Here is a 23,288-nt window from a genome sequence, read left to right as displayed (position 1 = left end):
TGATGTATTTATATAAAAATATAGGAAATAAAATGGCGAGATAGTGTGTTGATGGTTACTTTAATATCATTTTTAAACTGAGTGTAGGAAGACTTTTAATTTAATAAAAAAAACAAGTCATTCATCCATTATTAGATTTTTCAATTTATATGCCATGAATTCATTTAATTCCACGATTGAATCTGTTCAAGATAATTGTATTCGTTACAATGAAGACCACAATTGTACTGCTACTAATGAAACTACCGGAGAACTTTGTGGTGAAACTGAAAGTTTGAAAATTATTGATGAATTACAAAGATTATACGAGACTCGTATTAAAAATGTTGATCACGAACTGAAAAGTGAATTTGATCAAGCTTGCGTAAGACTTTTTTTCTATCACAATGTTATTTAAATTTTATTTGAACGAACAAAAATATAGAAAAAAGACAAGAATACTCATTTTCTTCGATAATGACACAAGTCCTAAAACATAATTTAGAAAAAAGCAAGTTTAAATGTTTTAAAATACTATAACTTTGTATAGGCATAAAAGAATGGTTCTTCTTATACTTATTTTTTTAAATCTCACTTTTTACCAGTGTAAAATATAAGCGAAACTCATTCTTCTTATATGATTAATATAAATTCTAAACTATACTATTGTTGCAGTAAATGAGTTATTTAAACCTATTATTTATATGTAAATTAAATACAGTACTATAATGATAACAAATATTTATATTTTTAGATGAAATTAGAAATTTCAAAAGAATGGATTAGGAATTTAAGAGAGGAGAACATCATGTTGGTGCAAGTAGTTGAAGATTTAGAACAAATTGCTTGTAGCAAAGTTAAATTATTAGAACAGAAATTAAGGCAATCATCAATAATAGTTTCTGATAATATGTCAAAATCAAATCGTACAAAAGAAGCAAGTATTTTACAGATGAATTTCATTAACATTCTATATCAAATTATTTAAATAAAAATAAATTTAATTTAAAAATGTTGTAGAAGATAAATACACTTTCAAATCGTATCAGCGATTTAGAAAAAGATGAAGAATATATGAGGCAGAAAATTGAATTTCTTCAGAGTGACATTAGAGGACTATTGGAATTAATACGGCGTGCAGTACAAGAAAACAAGTGGAATTTGGATGGCATAAAATTTTTGGAAATACAACCTAGTGACATTCCTGCTCCTATGAAGTAAATATTTAATTATTTTTATTTATTTATTTGCTTTACTTTTTTTAACGAATTTGGAATAATCACATTTGTATCTTTTCAGTTGTACCTGTGACCAGGTAAATATAAATATAGATGCTGATAAGAAATTCAAATTATCAATACAAATTAGTAACAATTTCATCAATAAATCAAATTATCCTTTAGGTGGAAGTATTTGCATGCTACAATCCTGTCCTTCAGCAAATCTTTAGTTAACTTTTACTTTCTATTAAATTTTATTGATATAAATTGTTTGTTTTACATTTTAATTTCCTACACTCTTTTTGATAAATTCGTTGTTAAAAATAGTATATAAATTTTTATAAAAAAATAAATGGCGGGTATTTAAAGTAATTTTACATGCATTATCTTTTTCTTATATTTAAATATTCTGTAATATTTATTAATATCATTAATTTAAAATTAATTTTATAATTCTAAAACTAGGGAGAAATGAGTTACAGAAAGATGCAATCTTTGAAAGTACAAATTGAACAATTGCAAGAAAAGGAAAAAAATATGATTGCGTAAGTGATGAATAATAAGTAATTATTACTAAAGCATGTTTGTATTGAAAATTTTTCTACTTTTTAGATATCAAAAAGAATTGGAAGACAAATTAATAGATCTCAACACAAAATTACAAACTAAGGAAGATGTAATAACAAAATACATTTCTCAATTTCAAAATTTTAGTGAGAATCTTAAAAAACAAGCAAAATTTGAAGATGAAAATCCATGCAACTCGTTTATGGCGGGTAATAAAAAAACTTGTGATGTAAGTTAATATATTTCAATTTACTTAATGAACTTCATTTATTGTTTTTTGGATAAAATAAAATGGATGAAAGTAAAACACATCAATAATTAATTGGCAATCATGCTGAAATTTTCTAAAATTTAAATAAGTTTCAATAATTTAAATATAATATGAATTTTTTTAAAAATTACTGTTGCTGTTCAGATTATGTTAATGGCTGATATTGTGGAAAATGTATTGAAAGAAAAAGACTTAGAAACAAGAGATTTGCAACGGCGTTTGCGCGATGTAGAATCTAATTTAACAGTAATAATTCGCGATAATGACATAAATATAAATAATTTGAAACTGCAGTTAAGTGAAAAATGCAAAACAATTCAAGAAATAGAACTACAGATGGCTAATCTAAAAAAAGTTTGTGTTACTTACTTGAACATATATTTTTATTTTGTTATAATGATTAATCATAATTTTAATCATATAATTATTAGGATTGTGTAAAAAAACAAGAAGTTTTAATAGCTAAAATGACGGAAAAGGATAAATTAGTAACATGTCTGCAAAAGCAAGTGGCTAATTTGCAGGAACAGGTTCATTATGCAGATTTACAGATTCAATTTAAAAAAGGCATCATTAAAGAAATGAGAAAAAAATTGAAACAAGCAACTTCTAAGGTATAAATAATAGCATGCCTCTACTTTTGTATAGATAATCATAACATTTTTTATTTGCAGTGTCTATGTTCTAAATTCTTTCCGTATATGCAAAATCATTATAATCAAACTGCAATTAATAGTCATGAAATGGAATTTCCTTATAAATTATACGAACACGTTATTGCGCCAAAGATCTTATATGCATCTACAGATCATAAAGATTGTATTTCCGTTCTGCAAAGTTATATAGATAATGTGATAAATCATAATAAAATAGCAAACAGTTTACCTGCAATGGATGCAAAACTTAACACTTTAATAGCAAAAGCAATAAACTATCATAAGAGCACCGAGTGTAATAAAAACATATGTACAAATTTGCATAATATTGACAAAAAGATTTTAAAGCACAGTAACAAATTACCGCCTTTTAACGAAAATGTAGAATTTCAAGAGTTCAAAAATCCTATTGCTTCAGAAGCAGCTAATGTGACATAGATTAAATATTTAATAACTCGTATATGAATTGTATATCTAAATTATGGCAACAATTAATATTTGAGAATATTAATCTACATAATATACATTCAATTGAAAAGTGTCAATAAAACTAGAAATGACTAAAAATGATTATGTAAATTTGAAATATTTAATAATTACAACATATTTCAGCATGATTGCCTCTTATATTTGAAATTGAATGTTGTTACTTTAACCAGCTAAAATTTCAATACGTCTGTTAATACTTAAGTTATTTATTGTTTATTGTAAATTTAGTTTCAGGAAACATGCATTGCTTCAAATGACTGTGTTGATATGAAAACATGCCAACAGGTTAGTGAAAAATAAAACATAGTTTTTATACAATATTAATAATTTAATATGAAATATTATAAAGTACATAATATTAAAAAAATGGAGCGGTATTTGAGTTTGTATTTAATAACGTTGCTAATGCTAGAAACATTAATTTGTATCAAATTATATAGAATCAGTATTTTAAGTATTAGTATTTTTTAGTATACAAAAATATTAAATAATCCCACAAATCAGCAGGTAATGTATTTATTATATACATTGTTAATAAATATATATTCTATTGCAATATACCGTTTAATATACATTTAAACTTCTAGAATCAAGTAATATCATATTTAACAAAAGTAAAATCGTTGATGGAACAAGAAAAGGAAGATCTCCTCAACTTAAAAATAGAATTGGAGAAGACTATTGAAAAATTATGCTGTGGAACAGATGAAGTTGGTAACTTTAATATAGCTTATTACATTTTAATTAAAATTTTATTTTAACAAAAAGTGCACAAGCTTGATTCGCATTCATTGAAATAATGGTTATAAATGCTAATTCTTAAATATTTAAAAACGATTAGACTCTTATTAGTTAAAGATCTTATTACTACTAAACAGTTTTCAGTTGTCTGTAATATCACAAAGAAATCACAAGAAGAATGATTGAATTCAATAAGGAATTTCTGCATTTACAATAATATAAATCGTAGTTAATAAACACAATCATAAGAAATGCGCATCATTTTTTCAATTGTAATAAAATATAGAGAAATAAAAATCTTATGTTATTAACATACACATTTTGATGATAGAAAATGTTTATTGATATTGATATTGACATTAATTTAATATTGTTACTTGCAAACAAAATTAGCACATGAAAAGTCATGAAATTACAGCAAAATAATTTGTTAGCCTTTTTTTATATATTAATTATAATATATTATTATCGCTATGCATATTTTTCGTTAAAGAAATGATATTGATGATTTGTTTATTATGCAGGAACATGAATGTGATGTGAATGACGTAATGCATAAAGTAACAAAAACTATTGAATATATAAATAAAATATACTCAAAAAAGGAGAAATCAATTGCAGTAATTAAGTCATTAGTACGTATAGCTTTTAAATATTTTGTAGTAAACATAATTATAGAATATTTACAAAATTTTATTTTAATATAATTTTATCTTATACATATACAATATTGATATTGATATAATTGAAAATATAAAGTAATTTTTTTGTACATAGAAACTGTAAATTTGTTAGTAAATTAATTATTATTCTAATTTTATAATTAAAATATGTAACTATTAAGTAGTAGTAAAATAATATTTAGTATAAATTGCAATTTACACCTATACAGTATTAATGAACAGAAAGATATATTTTAGTCACATATAAACATTAATGGACACTTTAAATTAATGGAGACACTTAAAGCATGTGCAAGTGAAGCGCAAGTTACCATGGAAAATATTAAGGATGAAATGAACGTGATTGTTTCTACATTTAAGTTTAAACATGATAAGGCAAGTTTATATTTCATATGTATTGATTCTGTAATCATAAACATTAAATTCATAAATAATAACATAAAAACGTTGCAGTATGCTGATTTAAACAAAGAAGTTCTGGATGTAGAAAATCAATTAATAAGAACTCAAGAAAAAATTTCAGAGACAATTAATCAACTGCAATTACAAGTAAGAAATAAATTTAATTTAATTATATTTGATGTCTTCATTTTAAAATTAAACTACAATTTCTGTTTCTAACAGGAAGAGGAAAGAACGAGACATAATCAAAGAATAACTTCAGGAAACATTAAATTAAAAGACATCAAAAATGAAATAAATCATATTCAATCTCGATTTTTGGTGCATATTAATGGAATACGAAATAATGTACTGGTTAAAATCTGAATTTTTTATTATAATTAAATATTATATTATTTCATCAACTGATGGAGTCAACATTATAATGTTTACAGGAAAGTCTTATGACAGGGTATACAGAAATGTGTATGTGTAATGATTTATTATATTCAGTGATAGAAGAAATAGAACAAACATCACACAGCTTACAAGTATATAAAAATTAAATAAATTTTTATATTTAATATTAATTTCATATTGAAAATTAATAATAACTAAATGTTATGTAAATTTCTATAGAGATGCTGTTTCACATCAGATCTTGAGGAACTAAAGAATCATCTTCATAAAGCTAACTGTTCCATAAAGAAATTACAGGAAAAGGCAGATGAAGCAGTTAGTACATTTATTGCTAGAAGTATATTTGTCCAATTGTTTTATGAAACTTTATATTTTATTTGAACTTTGTTTTTCGTAGTTAACAGAACATAATACAGTTGAAACGACATTTTCTCAAAAGGAACAAAAATTGGAACAATTAGAAAAAGAGATTGATACAACTCATTTAAAAATACAAAACATATTGGAAGTAATTAAATCTTCAAATGAGCAGGTATTTATTTGTTATTTATGTTATGAAAAGATAAATTCAAAATAATATTTTTAATTGTTTTGATTTGAACAACAGATATCTGATGACAATATTGCAGAGTCTCAGCTGTATACACAGGTTTATACTAATATTTTATTTTATTTTCATACTCTTCTGTAATTACTGTAAGATTAATAAATTTATCGATTTCGTATAATATTTTTTAGGCTTTAAATGAAATATTGCAAACTAAACAAAATTTATATAAGTTAAGAAAGGAGCATGACGAATTAATGTTTAAAATTTCGCAGGTAAGAAAATTATAAATTACTTTGACTATACATTAAAGAAATGTACATAACATAATACTTTTTATATGTAATGGATTTATAGAAAACACTTTATCAAGAGTGTGATGAAAAAACGTGTTTATGGAAATCTAGAGTAACTGATTTACAAGATCAAGTTAAAATACTGCAGCATGAGGTATTGAATATTACTTTATCTTCCATATTATGTTATTTTCCAAAAACAATATAAGCATTAATAACACCAGTTCTATGATTAGTTACACAGTTTTTTGTTGTAATCAATTAATTTAAATTCATTGGTTTATATCTATACCGATGTTTTATTTTTTAGACAAAGTGCAACGTAGAAACAAATAATTTTCTAAGAAATAGTATTGAGTCAATGGAAGAAGAACTTCGTAGAGCGCGAGTAAAGTCAGAAAATTTCAGACGATCTCATTCTATAGACAACATGGAATTAAAGAAACATATTATAGAATTAGAAAATACTGTAAATATTAATTAAGTTCCAATTATACTTTATTAAATATCAAACATATAATTATTCGGTACGTGTTTAAATTTCAGCTTAAACTACAAAGAGAAATCGAATGTACTCTTCGGCAACAATTAAGTGATAATGAAATTGAATTAAAAAAATCTAAGGAACTACTGACGTGTTCAGTAAGTATATCATTTTACTACTAATTTAATTAATTTATTGAATGATACCAAATAATTTGGTCTTACGATATATGCTTAACAAGATAATTATATTTTTCATACTTACTATAAAGAACACTGAACATAATACTGAAGAAACATTGTCACGCTGTGGATGTTACCAATTTAGACATGATACAATGGTAAATTTTATTAATTATCATATATGAATTAAAATGAATTAAAAAATTAAGAGTAATAAATAAATTAAATTTAATAGACTGTACCACAACTATTCAAAACACTTCAAGATACCATGAAGTCAACAAAATATGGTCTTCAAGAACTTAAAGCAGAATTGAAAAAATTGGTTCGTATTAATATCATTACTTTATAATGTAACATTTACAATTAAGATAATAATATTTTAAAAAGTTGAAGTTTTAAATGTTATGTACTGAAAATTATTTATTTTCTAAAATCTTCAGTTGTGTGAGGATGCATTTAACTACAGTTCTTCAATAAGATCCTTGAAGAATTTAATGGACAAGTTACAAAAATATGAAGATGAATTAGATAGTTGTTCCCAAGAAATCGATAAACTTAAAAATACATTATATTCTAAAGACAAGCTTGTAAGTATACATTTTGGGATTCTTTTTTTGCATTAAAGAATTAAAAATTCTTTAATTTTGAATAAAATGTAAACATTTTTTATTTAAGCTGGAAAATATGGATGAAATTATTAGGATTCAAAAGGATTCAATTGTAATGACACAAGCTGAATTAAAGGAACTTCATCAGAAGCTGCAGGAAAAGGTATGTTAAAACTCATATTTATTTTATGGAAAGCTTGTTCGATAATATTTTAAGATATTCATAATAATAAACCATTTCATGTTATTAGTAATATATATTAAAATTTGCTTAAAATATTTTCCGGACTTACAAACTTTTATGAAAAATATAATTTGTTTGGAGTTTCCGTAATTGTTATAATAGTTTGTAATATCATAATTTCTTGTATTTTATATATATCAAAACTATAACTGAATATTACATTGTGAATTGTGTTATCGTGAAAATTATATACGAAATATTAGAACAAGAATAGTAAAATACTATCAAGATTTTAATATCAAAGGTATGTGTCTTATAAATATTGAAGTAGTAATATTAGAATTGTAAAATATATTTTTCTAGATTGATAATCAGGATCAAATAATCTCTCAATATGAAAAGGAGAAAAAAGAATTAATAAAACAGGTTAGTGTACTATCATTATTATATTGTTGAAGATTATAAAAGACATTTCAATTTCTATTTGTGTTAGCCTACTTTCCAAGTGTAACTAATAATTAAATTTTTACAATTTTATATTTTTCTAAACAAAAATTTAATTGTAATGTATAAAGAATATAAATCATATATGAAATCTTTTTTATGAACTAATGAAAAAATTATTATTTTTAGAATGAACTTCAGGTTCAAACTATTGGTCACTTACAAAATGCTGTAGTAGAAGCTAAGAAATGTATAGATCAAATGGGACATAAAGCTATGAGTGATGTGAGTGAACAGTGGCCTGCAGCTTCAATATATAGTCAGGGCAATGTGCATGATGTTTAAACTTTGACTTGAAAATGTTAAACCTGTGCAAATAACATTTAAAACTATTTTTATAGAGTAGTAGAATGTAATGCATTTTCTCCAGCCTTTTTTAAATTGATACAGTTATTTGTTGTATAGTCATATAGTTTTAATGTTATTATTAATAATCTTGAAATATTGAAAGATAAATTATTTTTAGAATATGTTACATTATAATTTAATATTTTATATTTTGCACCTTTTTCACTTTAGTCCGTTTCGTTTTATTATACATTTTTACGATATTTTATTTTTTGAAATCAAATCAATTTGTATATAAAATTTATACATCGTATGGGGTGCGACGGAAATCCTGTTATATATGGATGATTTCCTGTTAAATAAATCAAGATATTTAAACCAACTTTTTCTGTTCAAGGCTTCTTTTAGTCCAAAAACGAAACCTAGAACAGAAGTAATTTGTTTCAAGGTATTGACTTTCTAAATTAGGAATCACTAGATATTCACATTTTCTGTAGCATCCTGTATAACTATATATGTTTATAAATATTGATAATTTTATTTTTATAAATTGTTGAATAACTTGTTAATAACTGTAAAAATCATTTATTGTTATTGTAGTACTTTCTCTTCAGATTGGTGCAATTGACCATGTATTTATATACACAGCAAATGACGATTATTATAACAGTATGTAATTTATTAACGAAGTTTGTTGATATTTATTGAAGTAATAAAAACATTGAATAAATAACATGCATGTATTGTGTGTCATATTTTAACTGTACCAACAGTGTTAAAGTTATTTTAAATTAATATTTCTATGAATTCCAATACAGTGTGGTTTTGATTATGACAGTGTACTTCTGTGAGTTTAGTGTGTCACTAAGTTGTGATACAGAAAAATAATGTTTGTATAATAACTTATATAATGCTATTTTTTTATTTTAAAGAATCAAAGGAAAATATTCGAACAGTTTATGATTTACAGCTTCAAGAAAAGACTGAAACTATCAATTCATTAACAGTGTATGTTGAAGAAACTCAAAGTCAGTATAATGAATGCTTTTCAGAGGTATGTTACAAACTGCTTTGATCACCATTACTAATCAAAAAATACCATTTATAAATTATGTATTTTATGCTATATTTACTAATAGAATTATTAATGACAATTTTTCTGTTTATAAAGGCTGCTAAGCAAGATGCTTTATTGGATTTACAAAGAGATGAAATTCGTAATCTACAACAAAAAATTAATTCTACAGAAATGGATAATTATCTGACAAGTATCTCCATCCATATTAAATATTATACACTTTTAAAAACAATACAGGTAGAAGAATCTGGAAGATTGCTTTATATAATTGTATAAAACTGTCCCATATTTCTCGCTTAATAAAAATAAAATATATTTTCCATAATAAGAATTTTGTTATAGCATGATATTTAGTTGTAATGTTAAGAACGAATTAGTATTGATTTTTTTAATATTAAAAATGACTGATATTGATTAATTGTTATAAATTACTTTTAGGAACACCTGGAATGTTGTGTAAGTGACGTGCAAATTCTAAAGGACAAGGTATATTTAAATAGAAAAATACATACTTTTATTCGATTTTTCATCACATAATGTTAATTTTTTTTGATGCAGCTTGATGTTTTAGTACAATCAAAATGTTGTTTGGAAAGTAAATATATGCACATGAAAAAGCTATGGCATGAGGCAGAAGAAAAATTAAAAGAATTTAAGTAAGTCAATATTTTAATAACATAACAATAAAACAATGTATTATAATAATAATTTATATTAATTCATGTAGAAAAGAAATATTGGCACCAGAGCAAGCAATTAAGTTTACTAAAGATAAAGAATGTCAATGTAAAGTTGAAGTAGTGGATAAAGAATGTGTAACCAAAAATACGTCTCAGTTTTATGGTCTTAAATGTAATAGTAAGGAATCTTATGAGCATGAATTACAATCAGAGATCAATATTCTAATAAGGGAAAATGAAGATATGAAAAAGCAATTGCAGAAGTATAAATTAGATTTTGACATAATTGATAAGGAACTGAAGATAGAAAGAGAAAATGATATGTACACTCAGCAAATTTTATTCGAGTTACAAAAGTTAAGAGATACAGGGTGTTGTTTGCAATATGAAAATGAACAACTTAAAACAGATTTAAAAAAACAAACAAACAAAACGGAAGATTTATTAGAAAAATTACAATATATTAAAGAAAATGATGTGAAATTTGAGAAATTATTGAAAAAATTAGATGATAAGCAACTGCAGGTATAACTAAAAAGATTTTTAAATTCATGAAACAATAAACAATATAAATATTAATATTAATCTCCATCCATTTAGATTAACAATTTATATAGCCAAATTATGAATAATGAAATTACCATAAAAAGGCAAACGGAAACCATCGAAGAATTGAAAAAGAAATTAAATGTCAAAAATCAAGAAATTGAAGCATACACATCTGAATTAAATGAAATGGACGAAGTAATGTCAGCCTTACATAAACAAATACAATCGTTAAAGAACATGTTAAATGAAAAATCAAATGAATTAGTAAAATTACAAGCTGACAATAAAATGTTAAAGGTAAATAAAAGTATTGCAATGTTCCCTTCGGATTGTAATCGGTATATTAGTGAATATATGTAGATTATTAAAAATATTTAATTCCAGAACGACAATTCTATATTAAGAATGGAAAATAATTCTACTGAAAATAAATCAAAAGAAGATATTCATCAATTGCAAATGATGGTACTTATCTTAATATGTTTTGAAACAAATTATTTAAAAATATATATATACTTTACAATAATAATTTAAGTATTTTAATTTTAATTTAGTTAAACAACTTACAAGTGCAATTACGTATCGCTGAAAAAAATTATCATCATGTATCAGAAGATTATAATAAAGCACAAGAGCAATTAATTAAAGTAACAAAACGTGAAGCTGATTTACAAGAATGTTTGACAAACATGGTACTTTTCATATTAAAATATTTTACAGAGTTGACAATTTGACTAATTTATTATTCCATTTGATGTATTTTATATAATTATTTTAGGAAAAAGATTATTGCTTGAAGCTGTCAAATATTGAAACAGAGAAAGCTAAACTTGGAGACTGCTTAGATAAACTAAGGGATGAACTAGAAGAAATTCAAAGAAATTATTCATCAAAAAGTGGAGAGCACTGTAAATTACAAGATATTTGCAAGTCTTATGCAGAACAATTAGATATTTTACAACAGCAGGTAAAATGAATTAATGTAATATAAATAATCTGAAGATATTATATAAATTAAATAATAATAATAGTATTGTAAAAATAATAATGATAATTAATTTAATAATAATAATCTTACATATCAATTACGTTTTTTTAGCTTGATAAGGAACAAGAAAAGGTTAAGAAAATAGAAGAAACAAATTGCTGTATGGCGCAACAGTTACAAGAATGCAGAGAACAGAATTGTATTCTTGTTAAAGAAAAAGCTACAGTAGAACAAAATAATTGCAAAATCATTTCCGAAGTAAAAGGAATATTTCATTGTTTATAAAACAAAAATACTAGAATATTTGAAACAAGTTTTTAATATAGACATTTTTTAGCTACAGGAGACTCATAAATCTTTATTGGAACTGAAAAGAGAATGTCAACTAAAAAATAAATCTTTAGCTTGTATATCTGCAGAACTAACAGAAACAGCCATAAGTAGATCAGAACTATGTAATCAATCACAATATGTTGTTTCTTGTATTCGGGTTTGGATGGAGGAGCAACGAGAGTATGTAAACAAGCTTAATTCGACATTGAAATCTCAGCAACAAGAGGTATTACAACTTGAATTTGAGAAAAAGTAAGTGCTTTTAGAATTCCAACAATACAAAATTTTTAAGTATATATTGACGTTATCAAAAATGATTTTGTAGGGGATTGTTAGAAGAAGCAAAAAAGTTGAGACGAATTAATCATTTACTAACACAAAAATTGAAAAGAATACATAGACATGGTAGCAAAAATGTTAAGAATGTCTGCGTAGAGTGCCAGATATTGCCACCAACTGTTGATATACATCTCCCAATGTATTCTAAATATTCATCCTCACAAAAGGTAATTTTTTTTCATATATACACTTCATGATTTTGCAATTACTATTTTTATTATTTTATTCGAAAACTTCATAAATTTATATAAAAGACAACTCATATCATAATTATATAAATTATACATTAATTCTTCAATAGAAGAAAATTTAATTTCATAGAACTCGATACTTTCCTTCTACATATAAATATTAATTATAACATTCCTAATAATTTTTATTTAATAATATTGAATTATCTTTTCCAGAAACTAAGTCTTACAAAAACAGCCCGCCGTATATCGGCAGGTGGAAATACTTCGTGGCATCCTAAAATGAAATATTTAGTAAATGAGCTTAGAAAAAGCAAGCTAGAATATAATGAAAATTGCTATAACAGAGTGAATACTAATGTAGGATTAGAAGAAAGTCGGGACTGTGGTTACCAATCATCTACTAGTAAATGAAAATGTCATAGAACATGATTGTTGACAAAAATTATTATTTTTTATAATGAAAGTTCTGACAACTTAGTCAATAATTCATCAGAATTTTCTGCATATTATTCTCCATCGTGTAATCCCTTTTTGATACTTATATGAATGAAGCGATTTTAGAGTATAAATAAATATATATATATATATATATACATAACATATGTATTGAAAAGATAATTAGCTTGTCAGGATAAATTTTATTCGTTATTTTGAACTGAACTTGTCAAATTACCCAAGTTCATAAAAAAATAATAACGTGGATGACATAAAATATGAAATAGTACAAGATTTTTTATATACATATTGTGAAATGCTTTCAATAGAAGTTTGCATTCAGTAACAGTAAATATTTCCACACTTTTTGGAGGATCCTAAAAATTATACATAATTAATGTTCTATTAAAGATTGACTTCAAATATAAATGCATTTATCAATATTGATGTAAAAACTTTGCAAATTTCAATGCAATAGTACATGTTATAACGAAAAGTTATATATTTTCTACAATTGAAAGTTGAAATTTTAAGTAATTAAACTAAGCTATAGATTTCACATCTAAGACTACATGCAACATCTTGGTAATGTATTTTATTGGATTATTTTTTTAGCAAAATTTTTCGTAAATATTTATTATTGTCCTTATTAAATGATACTGTATAAAATTTATAATAATATATTATAAAAAGAAGTAATAATTTAATTCTAATAATTAATAAACATAATGAAACAGAAAGTTGTATTTAATATTATTATAAAGTACTCTTTGAATTAAAGAAAGCAATCAGTATTAAAGTATATACTGGATCAAATAATTAAATACAAACAATACGAACCAGGACAACATGCAACAGTACAGTTTTATAAAAAAACTGATAAACTTCTTTAGCTTTCAGCCATGGATGTGAAAGAAAAAATACATGTGTAGAATACACGATTCCCAATAATCCAGAAATGCCTTTCTCAGTAAACAAATGCAGTCTAGCAAATATATAAATAGTAAATAAATTTAAAAAACTTCTTTGTTATACTGTAAATTATATTAAATGTTGCTGATAAACTATAAGAATGTAGGGCGTTCCTCACAAACTTATACAGCAGTACCTTCCGAATTTAAAAAATTCCCACAGTGTTTTTGTAAGAATATTGTTACTTTTTTCTACATTTTCAGCGAAGAATTTATTCGCTACAAAAAAAGACGATGTTATTTAACTTTATGTATACAAGTGACATTTTCAAAACAATATTTATATTTATTTACCAAAAAAGGAACATATCACATCCTTGTTCTGCTGATGCTTCTTTAAATACACTAAATCTTCTTCTGTAAAATATTTCCAAACACATAAACTCGGATCTAACGGTTTAACATATCGAGCATAAAGAGGATTTTCTGGATAAATCCATGATCCGCATAAATCATCATAATTCACATTAGATTCAATCTTATTTTCCGAACGGATTCTCCGAAAAATTATAGTTTGAATATCAGATATTTCACGTTCCGACAACTTTGAACACTTAACATCCACAATAGGTGTTAAATGATCATCCTGATCATTAATTTTAATATGGTTATCTTCCACCATGAGTTCAGTAGACATTATAGAAACTGTTATTTTAAGGAAACAATGATAATTTGTTGAATTATTGAAGATTTAAACTTTATGCGTATTCATTTACAAAGAAAATGAAGATTCAATAGATTCAATTGATTATAAAACCGAGTTGATCACTATTTGAAATGGTAATATTAATACAATCTATAAATTTTACATGTACTATATATAAAAATACGCATTTGAATGTGACGAGCCTGAGAATTAGACTTTCGTGTAATTATTTTTAATAACATCATTTTGTATAAATTGATACAAGTATTATTATGAACGACTTCGTACCACAAAATAGCTGCTCAAAAATTAAACAAATTAATACAAAATTAATGTAGCTAACAGAAATTAAAATGCGACAAAACTTTATTTAAAAGTATACGTAAAAAATAGTGGTAATATTCAATAATAATTCATAAAATATTTATTTACGTTATTATTAAGAACTAATGCTGTATAAGTTAAAAGATGAGTTATTCATTCAATTAACGTTTGTAAAAATTATAATTTAATAATAGAAATCTAGAATGAAACCACACTGGACTGAAATATTCCGTATACAGAGTAATACAAATTTTAAAATAAGGTTTTTTTTACTCAACGAGTATTATATTCAATAAATGAATTCGCCGATGTAATTAAACAAAGTAATTGCTCTATAAAGTTATTGTTTTACACAAAAATTTGCTTCTTACGTTACGATAACTATGACGTTATTTGCAAAACATTACTTTCTAGATGAGAGTGAACGGTGAATGTGACGAAATCGTTTAGTAATATTCACAAGTTTATTTTTTTCCTGTGTAATCATTTATAATTTATCATGAATTATCGAATAAAATTAATATACAATATATTTTAGAGCAAGAATTTGTTATACATGTTTACAAACTAAGAAAGTAAATACATAGGTAGTAATAGCAGCAGGTATGGCCTACTATCTTACAAGAGGTTTTGCGTGCCAAAAATTCATCATACATTGTATGTTTTAAATGTATATTATTATAACTAATATTAATATTATTATTTATTAATGTTACCATTAATATTATCATTGTTTCTTATTATCATTAACATTATTTACTTATTACATAAATCATATTTGTTGTATATGATTTATATATATATTTATTTATTTATTTATTTATTTATTTTATTTTATTTATTTATTTATTTATTTATTTATAACGAACACCACCCATTACTATTAGAATTACAAATGGGAGCTTTACCATCTGTCTCTGTCTTTCTTTTTCCGCTTTTTCGATAGATCTGATACTCAAAATAGATGATATATCGTCGAATGTAATGTGATACACGCATTTTTTCATTAATCACTCAGGAAAAAAGTTCGTCCTCCACAGTTCACCTCCCATTCCATTATAGTGGCTTTTTCCATCGTTTTATATTCCACTCAAATTCATTGTAGACACACTCATGGTGTATTTATGTTTGTTGATTATGGTACAAATCTGTAAGCAAAAAAGTAGAGTGTGTCTCCTACAGTAATTCATTGGATAAATTATATCGGCGAAAACAGTACTGATTTTTTTTACTTAATGTAAAGGTAATTACATAATATAAATTTTAATTAAATACTTCATAAAATTTATCTGTAAAGACACATGTTTTTCAAGATCAAAAAACAACATAAAATTTATTACACATGTGTTTTCTTCATTAATATACATACAACTGCATAGCTTTAAAACTACTAATTAAAATACTGAAACCTTTCATTCCATGCTGGAATTAATACAAAGATTTTCTAAAAATCTTATATATAACTTTTAAAAATCGAAGATATGCATTAAAGCGATAGCATTTCATTAGTTGAATTAACAGCATTATATTTTTTTTAACAGAAACAGCTTATGTACAATATGCATTTATTTGGGTTGCATTAAATGCGTTATACTAAACTTAATTACTTTATTTTTTCCATATTCCTTTTCAAATATTACTGCGAAGAATTATTGTGTAGAGCAATATGTCAATTATTACAAACTAACATAATTAAATTATCAACAATCCAATGGCTTATGTAAGTACAATATTAGTTAATAAAGTGTTTGTAAAAATATTTTAGGAACAATAATTTATCCCCACTTAACATACTACAGTTCACACATCGAAAATGAATATCATAATAGAATTAACCTATGTATTTTAATTTGCTCTACTAATAAATTATCAATCAATAAATATAAAAAGTGTATCTAGTATGAACGGATATAAATACTTAACAAATGAATTAAAACAAACAGATTTACATTATAAAATCAAGAATGATTCAAGATTTTTTAGCATTAAATTATTAAGTATTTAAATGAAGGTTTTTCAAGTACTTACAATTACATTAATTAAATTAACAGACTCAACTTTCAAATAAGAAATTAACATTTCCTTTAATATCATTTCAAGATTTACAGCAGCAATTTCATGACAAGATTGTGAATATATTACATGATTTTTCTTTTGCTTTTTTTGTATCTAACATTTAACGACATTATCCATGTTATAAAAATAAATGTTATGCAAGTATTAATCAAATACAAATGATAAAAAGAGGGAATAAGAAAAGTATATATTTTTAAGCATACTACAAGCAACACTACTTCGTAGTAAAACCTTGCAGAATACAACGTATATAAAATATAAATGGGAAAAATTATTTTGTCTTAATTTTAACATACAATGTTAGTTACACATTATTTTGGTCAGAGTATAAATAATATGTATAAAAGTTTCCATAACAATGTCACAACTGGTAAAATAAAATATAGACTCGTTGAAGATACACACAAATAAAAGAAAGGAAATATGAAATATATAGACTGTGCATTATTCTTTAACATAATAGTTGATTTAAGAAACTATACAGAATACAATAATTAAGCAAAAGTGTTCTTACACAAATAATTATTTCTTATACAAAAAGAAATAAATGCCAACATATTTGGAATTTGTACATGTTCATATTGAAATTGTATTAAACACAATTTACAAGTAACTATAATTGGACAACTTTCAAATTAAAAAACAAACATTATCTATGTAGCGCTAATAGTAATTTCTTAATTATTCAAAAGATATTATATTCGGATAAAATTTATGTATATACGGAACTTAGGATATATTTGTTTACTGCATCTTAAGAGTTTTATCAATTTTTGTATGAAAACAATTTTTTGTGTAAAATGCGAATTTCCTTAAATTTTTCTTCTTTTCAGTATCAGTTATATTGAATAACTAATAAAGGTTTAAAAAGAAGGAAACATTAATTTAAGTTTTGATATTCGCGTATCCTTTTTACTTACTTAATAAATACGAGGACTGAAATAAGTCTAGAGTACATGCAATAAAAATATTAAACATAACAAGAAATATACTACAGCAACATCTACTCAAATATCCCATAATACTAATACAAAATTTTGAATGAAATATCCACAAATGTGTAAATCTTTAACTTAATTAATATTAAATTTGTTTATCCTTTCAAAAAAATCATAAACTTCTATTCCTTATACAATTTGATATAAAAATATGTAGACATAATGTACTATTATACTGAACATTGGACTCATAATTTATCTGATGCACATATCAATTGCTTTGTGAATCTTCAATGGATGGTACACTGTCCACCATTGTTGACCACGAAGGTGACAAGTTTTAACTAATATAAAAATATATACCAACATAGTATTTGACACGTACAGATTTGGATAATCACTTGCAACAATTACCAGTTGCTGCCTTTTGTCCTTCTGCCTCAACTAATCGACGACCCTGGCCACTTGTACTTGCACTCCCTGATTGTTCATTCTTTGGAAGCTTTTTAGCTGTAATACGAATACACAAGAATATATTGTACTTTACAGATATTTTGTATATAACAAATCAATAAAAAATGATTAAAGTTATTACAAATTAACATTCATTTTGTACTACAAATATATACTTCATATTGGTTACAGAGTACGTAATTTAATAAGAGATACTATTTCAAACCCAGATGTCTTTACATTGATAATGATAAAATAATCTGAATTTCAATAAATATATTGGAAACGTAAATAACAATATTATTTGTATATAACTGATTTAAAAGACCACTTACAAAAACAGTATGAAATTTTGTTAAGTATTAATTGTATAATCAGCATAACAAAAGAATTGTCTTACCAATTGCCAAAAATATATCATTAACGTTCATTGCTGTCTTAGCTGAAGTTTCCATGAAAAGAAGGCCATTTTCATCCGCATATGTTTGAGCTTCTTCAAATTCTACAACTCTCTTATTTGCAAGATCTGCTTTATTTCCAGCTAATGCTATAACTATACTTGGACTGGCTTGCCGTTGCAATTCTTTAACCCACGTTTGGGCACGTACAAATGTGTCCTGTATTTTCAATTAAAAATTACATAATTAGAAAATATAAAAAGTAGTTCGTATATTTTGTAATAAAATAACATAATTAAAAACAAATTAGAAATATATTTTAAAAGCATAAAACTCAAAGTATATAAGTGTAAAATTTTAAAACGTTATAAATATATAAAAATATGAAAAATTGATTTACTTTCACTACTTTAGTAGGTGATTATTTAACTTAAGAATTGTATGTAATCTTTAGTGAAAAATATCATTTTTATAATCATTATAATGTATTAAATTCCACTTCAGTTTACTTGCCTGATTTGTTATATCATATACAACAATAGCTGCTTGCGCACCACGATAATACATTGGTGCAAGACTGTGATAACGCTCCTGTCCAGCTGTATCCCAAATTTCAAATTTTACAGTAGTGTCATCCAGACATACAGTTTGTGTTAAAAATGCAGCTAAAAAGAACAAAATAACAATTTTGAATTCAAGTATTATTCAATTCAATCTGTATTCATTTAATAAACCATAATTATTTTCATCATATCTAAACTTCTTACCTCCAATGGTACTTTCTTGATACTCATGGAACTGTCCTTTAACAAACCTTAAAACAAGACTTGATTTTCCCACTGCAGATTCTCCTAGTAGCACCAACTTAAACTGACAAATCTTCCCTTGTGTCGAACCATTTGGCCTCTGGGCTGTACCCCGATTAGCCATGATCACCTAAATTTAGAAAAGGAGAAAAATGTTAAATTCATATAAAATTATATCATTTTTCTTATTATTTGCTGATTTCATTTTATTCATTGAAAGATATTAAAGTTCTAGATGTTCAACAATAAATAAAAATGATATAGTAACATTTTTTATACAATTTCAAAAATATAATAAATTTTATATAGAATATTTAAATCCATTAAATAAAATAATTCTTTTCTATAACTTCTTAAAACATTATAAATATTTGTGTATAATTAAAGAAAAATAAATTATATATGACAGATATTTGTTGACTGAATTCTATATAAAAGTTGTATTTAAATTGTTATACATTGTCCGCAACAGTAATGTAATAACAACTTGAATAAACATATATTTGAAGAATATAAAATAATTTTTAACTTTCATTCTGGTCTAAACCTCTAAATCAACAGATAAATGTCTATTTATACTTAAACTCCATGCATAATAGATAAGAGTTTCATTTACATACAGAGCAATCAACCGTTTAACCAAATGTTTTAACTTTAATGCAATGAATTGATAATTGTGTGCAATAAGTTCATCTCATGAACTTTAAGATATTTTAATGTATTAAACAAAACAGTTAAGAATGTTTTCTCTTTACTGTGACTACTACAAAAGGGACTTGTAACGTTATGAACAAAATTGAAATGTTCTAACATGAGCTTATTCTGTAATAGAAATAAATTAAATGTTCATAAATTTATAGTTTTTAGGAAGTATCTATGAAATAAAATACTATAAATAATAATACAAAAAAATAATATTAAATCGTAAAGAAAATTTTGATGAGCATGCAACATAGTCATTGTTATAAAAATAAAAATTGTACTTGTACTACATTTACAATTTTCAAATTTGGTAATTATTACCGAATTATGTAAGTAATTTCTTTAAGTTTTAGTTATACAAAGTTCCATAAGAAAAACAGATACGATCTTAAACTTGAACTCATTGGAAGAACCACACTGACAAGGAATATAAAAAGATGTACAAAAGTCTGCATAATGCAAACAAACAACCAAAATTCAATCACAATCATATCACCAATGTGAAAAATACACAATACTTGAAAGACAAAACCTACAAATATCAGTATGAAATACAATTGCTTATTTTGTAAGAATTATTTTTCAATGAGTCACTTACGAGTGAAAAACACTATAAGTAAAATCGTCGAAAAAATAATAGCGTATATGATTTAACCCATTAAAGCGGGGACTGTGTTAATTACATTATCCAATTAGTTCGCGAAGCGAATCTTGGCGAATTGAACAGTACAGTGTTGCTTTGCGATAATATTATGGCTGATAAAACCAAACAACAGACACTCAAAATGATAATGTACAGCTCGTTTTAATGAGAAACGAACAACAGTGGAATCAGTAACACGATGACTAAACACAGCAACTTCACGGCAATCACGGGATTCGCGTAACTCACGGCGACGAAAAGGAAACAGGTCCGCACTGCTCGAACCCGTCCGGGTACGAGCTGACAGGAAAAAAACGTCCACGATAGAAAGAGAAAGAGGAAGGGAGAAAGAGAAAAAGAGAGAGAGAGAACGAACGAATCGAATGAAAAAACATGACACGCACAATTTACGTACACGTTATTAATAAAATGAAGCTGCGTCAAAGTTTCATACCACCAAATTCGCTTGAAACTTATCTGCGTAACAAACACCTCATAACCTTCGACAAAATGGAATCATCGAAAAATCACGAGAAACCGTTAAAGCGGTGCATAGAGAATACGAAAGAAACCGATAAGGAGAGATAGAGTTCTGTATACGCGCGCGCGAATCTCTCTCTCACACACATATACATACTTACTTATGCCCCTTCTCTCTTACTTTTAATACCGTCTCCTTCGCTTTCAATCGTTTATTCGCTTAATCTATGTTTCTCTCATTCGTCTGCTGTATCCCCCTCTCTCTCAATCACTCTCTTTCTCTCTCTCACTCTCTCTTTCTCTCTCTCTCTCTCTCTCTCTCTCTCTCTCTCTCTCTCTATCTATCTATCTATCTATCTATCTATCTCTCTTAGCACTTATTCATTTACAATATCCCACTCGCTTGCTTTTTCACTATCTTTCTCTCTCATACTTGTTCATTCATGTTCTTTCTTTCTTTCTCTCGAGTTAGCAAGAGGGAGGACAAGAGAGGCAACTAAAGGGTGTAAGCGATGCGCCACGATAGTTATGGCTCTGAGTACTTGTCACCGCCCGTGAAACGTCAGCAAGATCTAAAATATCGAGTCCGTCCTGAAAAGTCAGAAAATCTTATCGGCCGAAGAAACACAATAGAAAGAAAATAGAATGCACAATCTAAAAGTAATCGCGTGGCATATTATACGCGAGATTTTATCAATGTTCGTGCAATAGGATACACGTTAATAATGCAGGGACAACGTGAAGAATTCTTGGCATTACCGTTGCAAATTACACTATTTAATGAACGTAACTATTTCGTTCCCGACGGTCTGTAAAAAAAAAAGGCATCGTAAATGCGTTTCGGCAATAGCGAGAACAGGGACCACCTGGCAAGACGGATAACTGAAATTTTCAGTGCTTAACCTGCTGCTTGAGGAAGCTCGCCGTCGAACAAAAATGCGGCACTAGCTGTTTAGACGGTCAATGGGTGCACAACACCGCGCGACGATGATTAATGTCAATTCACTGCCGCGCGTCAGATACGATCACTTGTCTCCAGTAAATCGGCCCACTAACCGAGCATAGATCGTGCAATCTATATAGAATGTGTACATTTATGACAGCTCCGGTTGGTACACACAGGCTGACACACGACTTTGCGAAGCTTGTTGATTTTTTCACACTCCCCTTTTCCCGTTTGAGGAATATATTCTTTTGCCACTTCTCCCGAAACGGTAACTGTTCAAATCGGCACTTTTTTCGATGAATAGGACAATTTTGGTGTCTCTCTAACCTAATGCAGCCAGATTTTGAATAAGAATTGATTTCACTGGAAAAGAATGAAGATTGAGACCCGTATCACGCACACGGTACACACAATGCTGCGACACTTTCATTTACAACGTCGAGATTGGAAGTCACGATACACATAAGAATTTACTACTGATCAATTATTGGATCAGTCAATTTAAGAACTAGAATTTCGAAAAGTAGGAAAAAACGACGGAAACTTCGATCTCGGAAGGATCCTTCGAGAGTACCTTTCTTCAATGTCGTTTTCTTTTTCCTCGAATTGGAAATGGTGCATTTTGATGAGTGCGGCCACAGCACGGCGCCACTGTCGACCAATAGCATCATTTTAACTAATACAATGTTTTCAAAGTATAGACATATATAATTCTATTGAGATTTTATTATTCCTATCTTTTAGTTTATTATAAATTTTCATTGAAATTATCTGATAGTTTTTAATTTTTATTCAAGTTGTCATAA

At 26.0% G+C, this 23,288-nt stretch overlaps 4 protein-coding genes across 14 annotated transcripts; 2 read left to right on the top strand and 2 right to left on the bottom strand.

Annotated features, from left to right (window-relative positions):
• The first annotated feature begins 10 nt into the window (after nucleotides 1-10).
• LOC100879001 (uncharacterized) lies at nucleotides 11-15,918 on the top strand. Of its 3 annotated transcripts, XM_076541158.1 has the most exons (37): nucleotides 11-364; nucleotides 734-916; nucleotides 1,000-1,196; nucleotides 1,279-1,294; nucleotides 1,665-1,744; nucleotides 1,812-1,995; nucleotides 2,182-2,391; nucleotides 2,469-2,651; nucleotides 3,411-3,467; nucleotides 3,770-3,892; nucleotides 4,448-4,558; nucleotides 4,844-4,981; nucleotides 5,060-5,155; nucleotides 5,231-5,356; nucleotides 5,443-5,538; nucleotides 5,627-5,722; nucleotides 5,805-5,939; nucleotides 6,015-6,056; nucleotides 6,146-6,229; nucleotides 6,312-6,404; nucleotides 6,561-6,719; nucleotides 6,797-6,892; nucleotides 7,006-7,074; nucleotides 7,152-7,241; nucleotides 7,360-7,506; nucleotides 7,595-7,690; nucleotides 10,020-10,067; nucleotides 10,140-10,237; nucleotides 10,309-10,786; nucleotides 10,862-11,107; nucleotides 11,195-11,275; nucleotides 11,365-11,502; nucleotides 11,589-11,777; nucleotides 11,910-12,056; nucleotides 12,136-12,383; nucleotides 12,457-12,637; nucleotides 12,878-15,918. In XM_076541158.1, the coding sequence occupies exons 1-37, from the start codon at nucleotides 155-157 to the stop codon at nucleotides 13,073-13,075; spliced, it is 5,169 nt and encodes a 1,722-aa protein (XP_076397273.1). In that variant the 5' UTR covers nucleotides 11-154; the 3' UTR covers nucleotides 13,076-15,918. The 3 variants fall into 3 exon arrangements, with proteins under 3 accessions (XP_076397273.1, XP_076397274.1, XP_076397275.1); XM_076541159.1 differs by lacking the exon at nucleotides 2,182-2,391; XM_076541160.1 differs by lacking the exons at nucleotides 2,182-2,391; nucleotides 2,469-2,651.
• LOC143266011 (uncharacterized) lies at nucleotides 8,502-9,996 on the top strand. The gene is made up of 2 exons (XM_076541197.1): nucleotides 8,502-9,557; nucleotides 9,675-9,996. Exons 1-2 carry the CDS (start codon nucleotides 9,414-9,416, stop codon nucleotides 9,855-9,857), a joined length of 327 nt encoding a protein of 108 aa, XP_076397312.1. The 5' UTR covers nucleotides 8,502-9,413; the 3' UTR covers nucleotides 9,858-9,996.
• Nucleotides 13,283-23,145, bottom strand: Rab5 (RAS oncogene family member Rab5). 9 transcript variants are annotated; one of them, XM_076541193.1, is made up of 6 exons: nucleotides 21,012-21,299; nucleotides 19,673-19,841; nucleotides 19,419-19,570; nucleotides 18,908-19,124; nucleotides 18,422-18,564; nucleotides 13,283-13,476 (listed from the first exon to the last, which is right to left on the bottom strand). In XM_076541193.1, the coding sequence occupies exons 2-5, from the start codon at nucleotides 19,833-19,835 to the stop codon at nucleotides 18,452-18,454; spliced, it is 645 nt and encodes a 214-aa protein (XP_076397308.1). In that variant the 5' UTR covers nucleotides 19,836-19,841; nucleotides 21,012-21,299; the 3' UTR covers nucleotides 13,283-13,476; nucleotides 18,422-18,451. The 9 variants fall into 9 exon arrangements, with proteins under 9 accessions (XP_076397308.1, XP_076397309.1, XP_076397303.1 ...); XM_076541194.1 differs by having other exon boundaries at nucleotides 18,440-18,564; XM_076541188.1 differs by lacking the exons at nucleotides 13,283-13,476; nucleotides 21,012-21,299 and adding exons at nucleotides 15,553-16,188; nucleotides 23,057-23,145 and having other exon boundaries at nucleotides 18,440-18,564.
• On the bottom strand, nucleotides 14,159-14,707 carry LOC143266010 (uncharacterized). The gene is made up of 2 exons (XM_076541196.1): nucleotides 14,365-14,707; nucleotides 14,159-14,289 (listed from the first exon to the last, which is right to left on the bottom strand). Exons 1-2 carry the CDS (start codon nucleotides 14,705-14,707, stop codon nucleotides 14,186-14,188), a joined length of 447 nt encoding a protein of 148 aa, XP_076397311.1. The 3' UTR covers nucleotides 14,159-14,185.
• Nucleotides 23,146-23,288: the final 143 nt, after the last annotated feature.

The sequence above is a fragment of the Megachile rotundata genome, chromosome 16 (assembly GCF_050947335.1).
Source record: "Megachile rotundata isolate GNS110a chromosome 16, iyMegRotu1, whole genome shotgun sequence".
In the NCBI taxonomy this organism is placed as follows: domain Eukaryota; kingdom Metazoa; phylum Arthropoda; class Insecta; order Hymenoptera; family Megachilidae; genus Megachile; species Megachile rotundata.
Note: the sequence above shows the minus strand (reverse complement) of the source record. Positions and strands in the feature narration are given on the sequence as shown.

Coding starts and splice junctions, on each gene's coding strand:
- LOC143266010 (XM_076541196.1), bottom strand. CDS start 14,707: ATGTCTACTGAACTCATGGTGGAAGATAACCATATTAAAATTAATGAT. Junction 14,290..14,364: donor TGTGATATGTTCCTTTTTTG/GTAAATAAATAT, acceptor CTTTTTTTGTAG/CGAATAAATTCTTCGCTGAA.
- LOC100879001 (XM_076541158.1), top strand. CDS start 155: ATGAATTCATTTAATTCCACGATTGAATCTGTTCAAGATAATTGTATT. Junction 6,405..6,560: donor TTAAAATACTGCAGCATGAG/GTATTGAATATT, acceptor TTTATTTTTTAG/ACAAAGTGCAACGTAGAAAC. Junction 10,787..10,861: donor TAGATGATAAGCAACTGCAG/GTATAACTAAAA, acceptor CCATCCATTTAG/ATTAACAATTTATATAGCCA.
- Rab5 (XM_076541188.1), bottom strand. CDS start 19,835: ATGGCTAATCGGGGTACAGCCCAGAGGCCAAATGGTTCGACACAAGGG. Junction 19,125..19,418: donor TATATGATATAACAAATCAG/GCAAGTAAACTG, acceptor TTGAAAATACAG/GACACATTTGTACGTGCCCA. Junction 18,565..18,907: donor TGATATATTTTTGGCAATTG/GTAAGACAATTC, acceptor TTCGTATTACAG/CTAAAAAGCTTCCAAAGAAT.
- LOC143266011 (XM_076541197.1), top strand. CDS start 9,414: ATGCTATTTTTTTATTTTAAAGAATCAAAGGAAAATATTCGAACAGTT. Junction 9,558..9,674: donor ATAATGAATGCTTTTCAGAG/GTATGTTACAAA, acceptor CTGTTTATAAAG/GCTGCTAAGCAAGATGCTTT.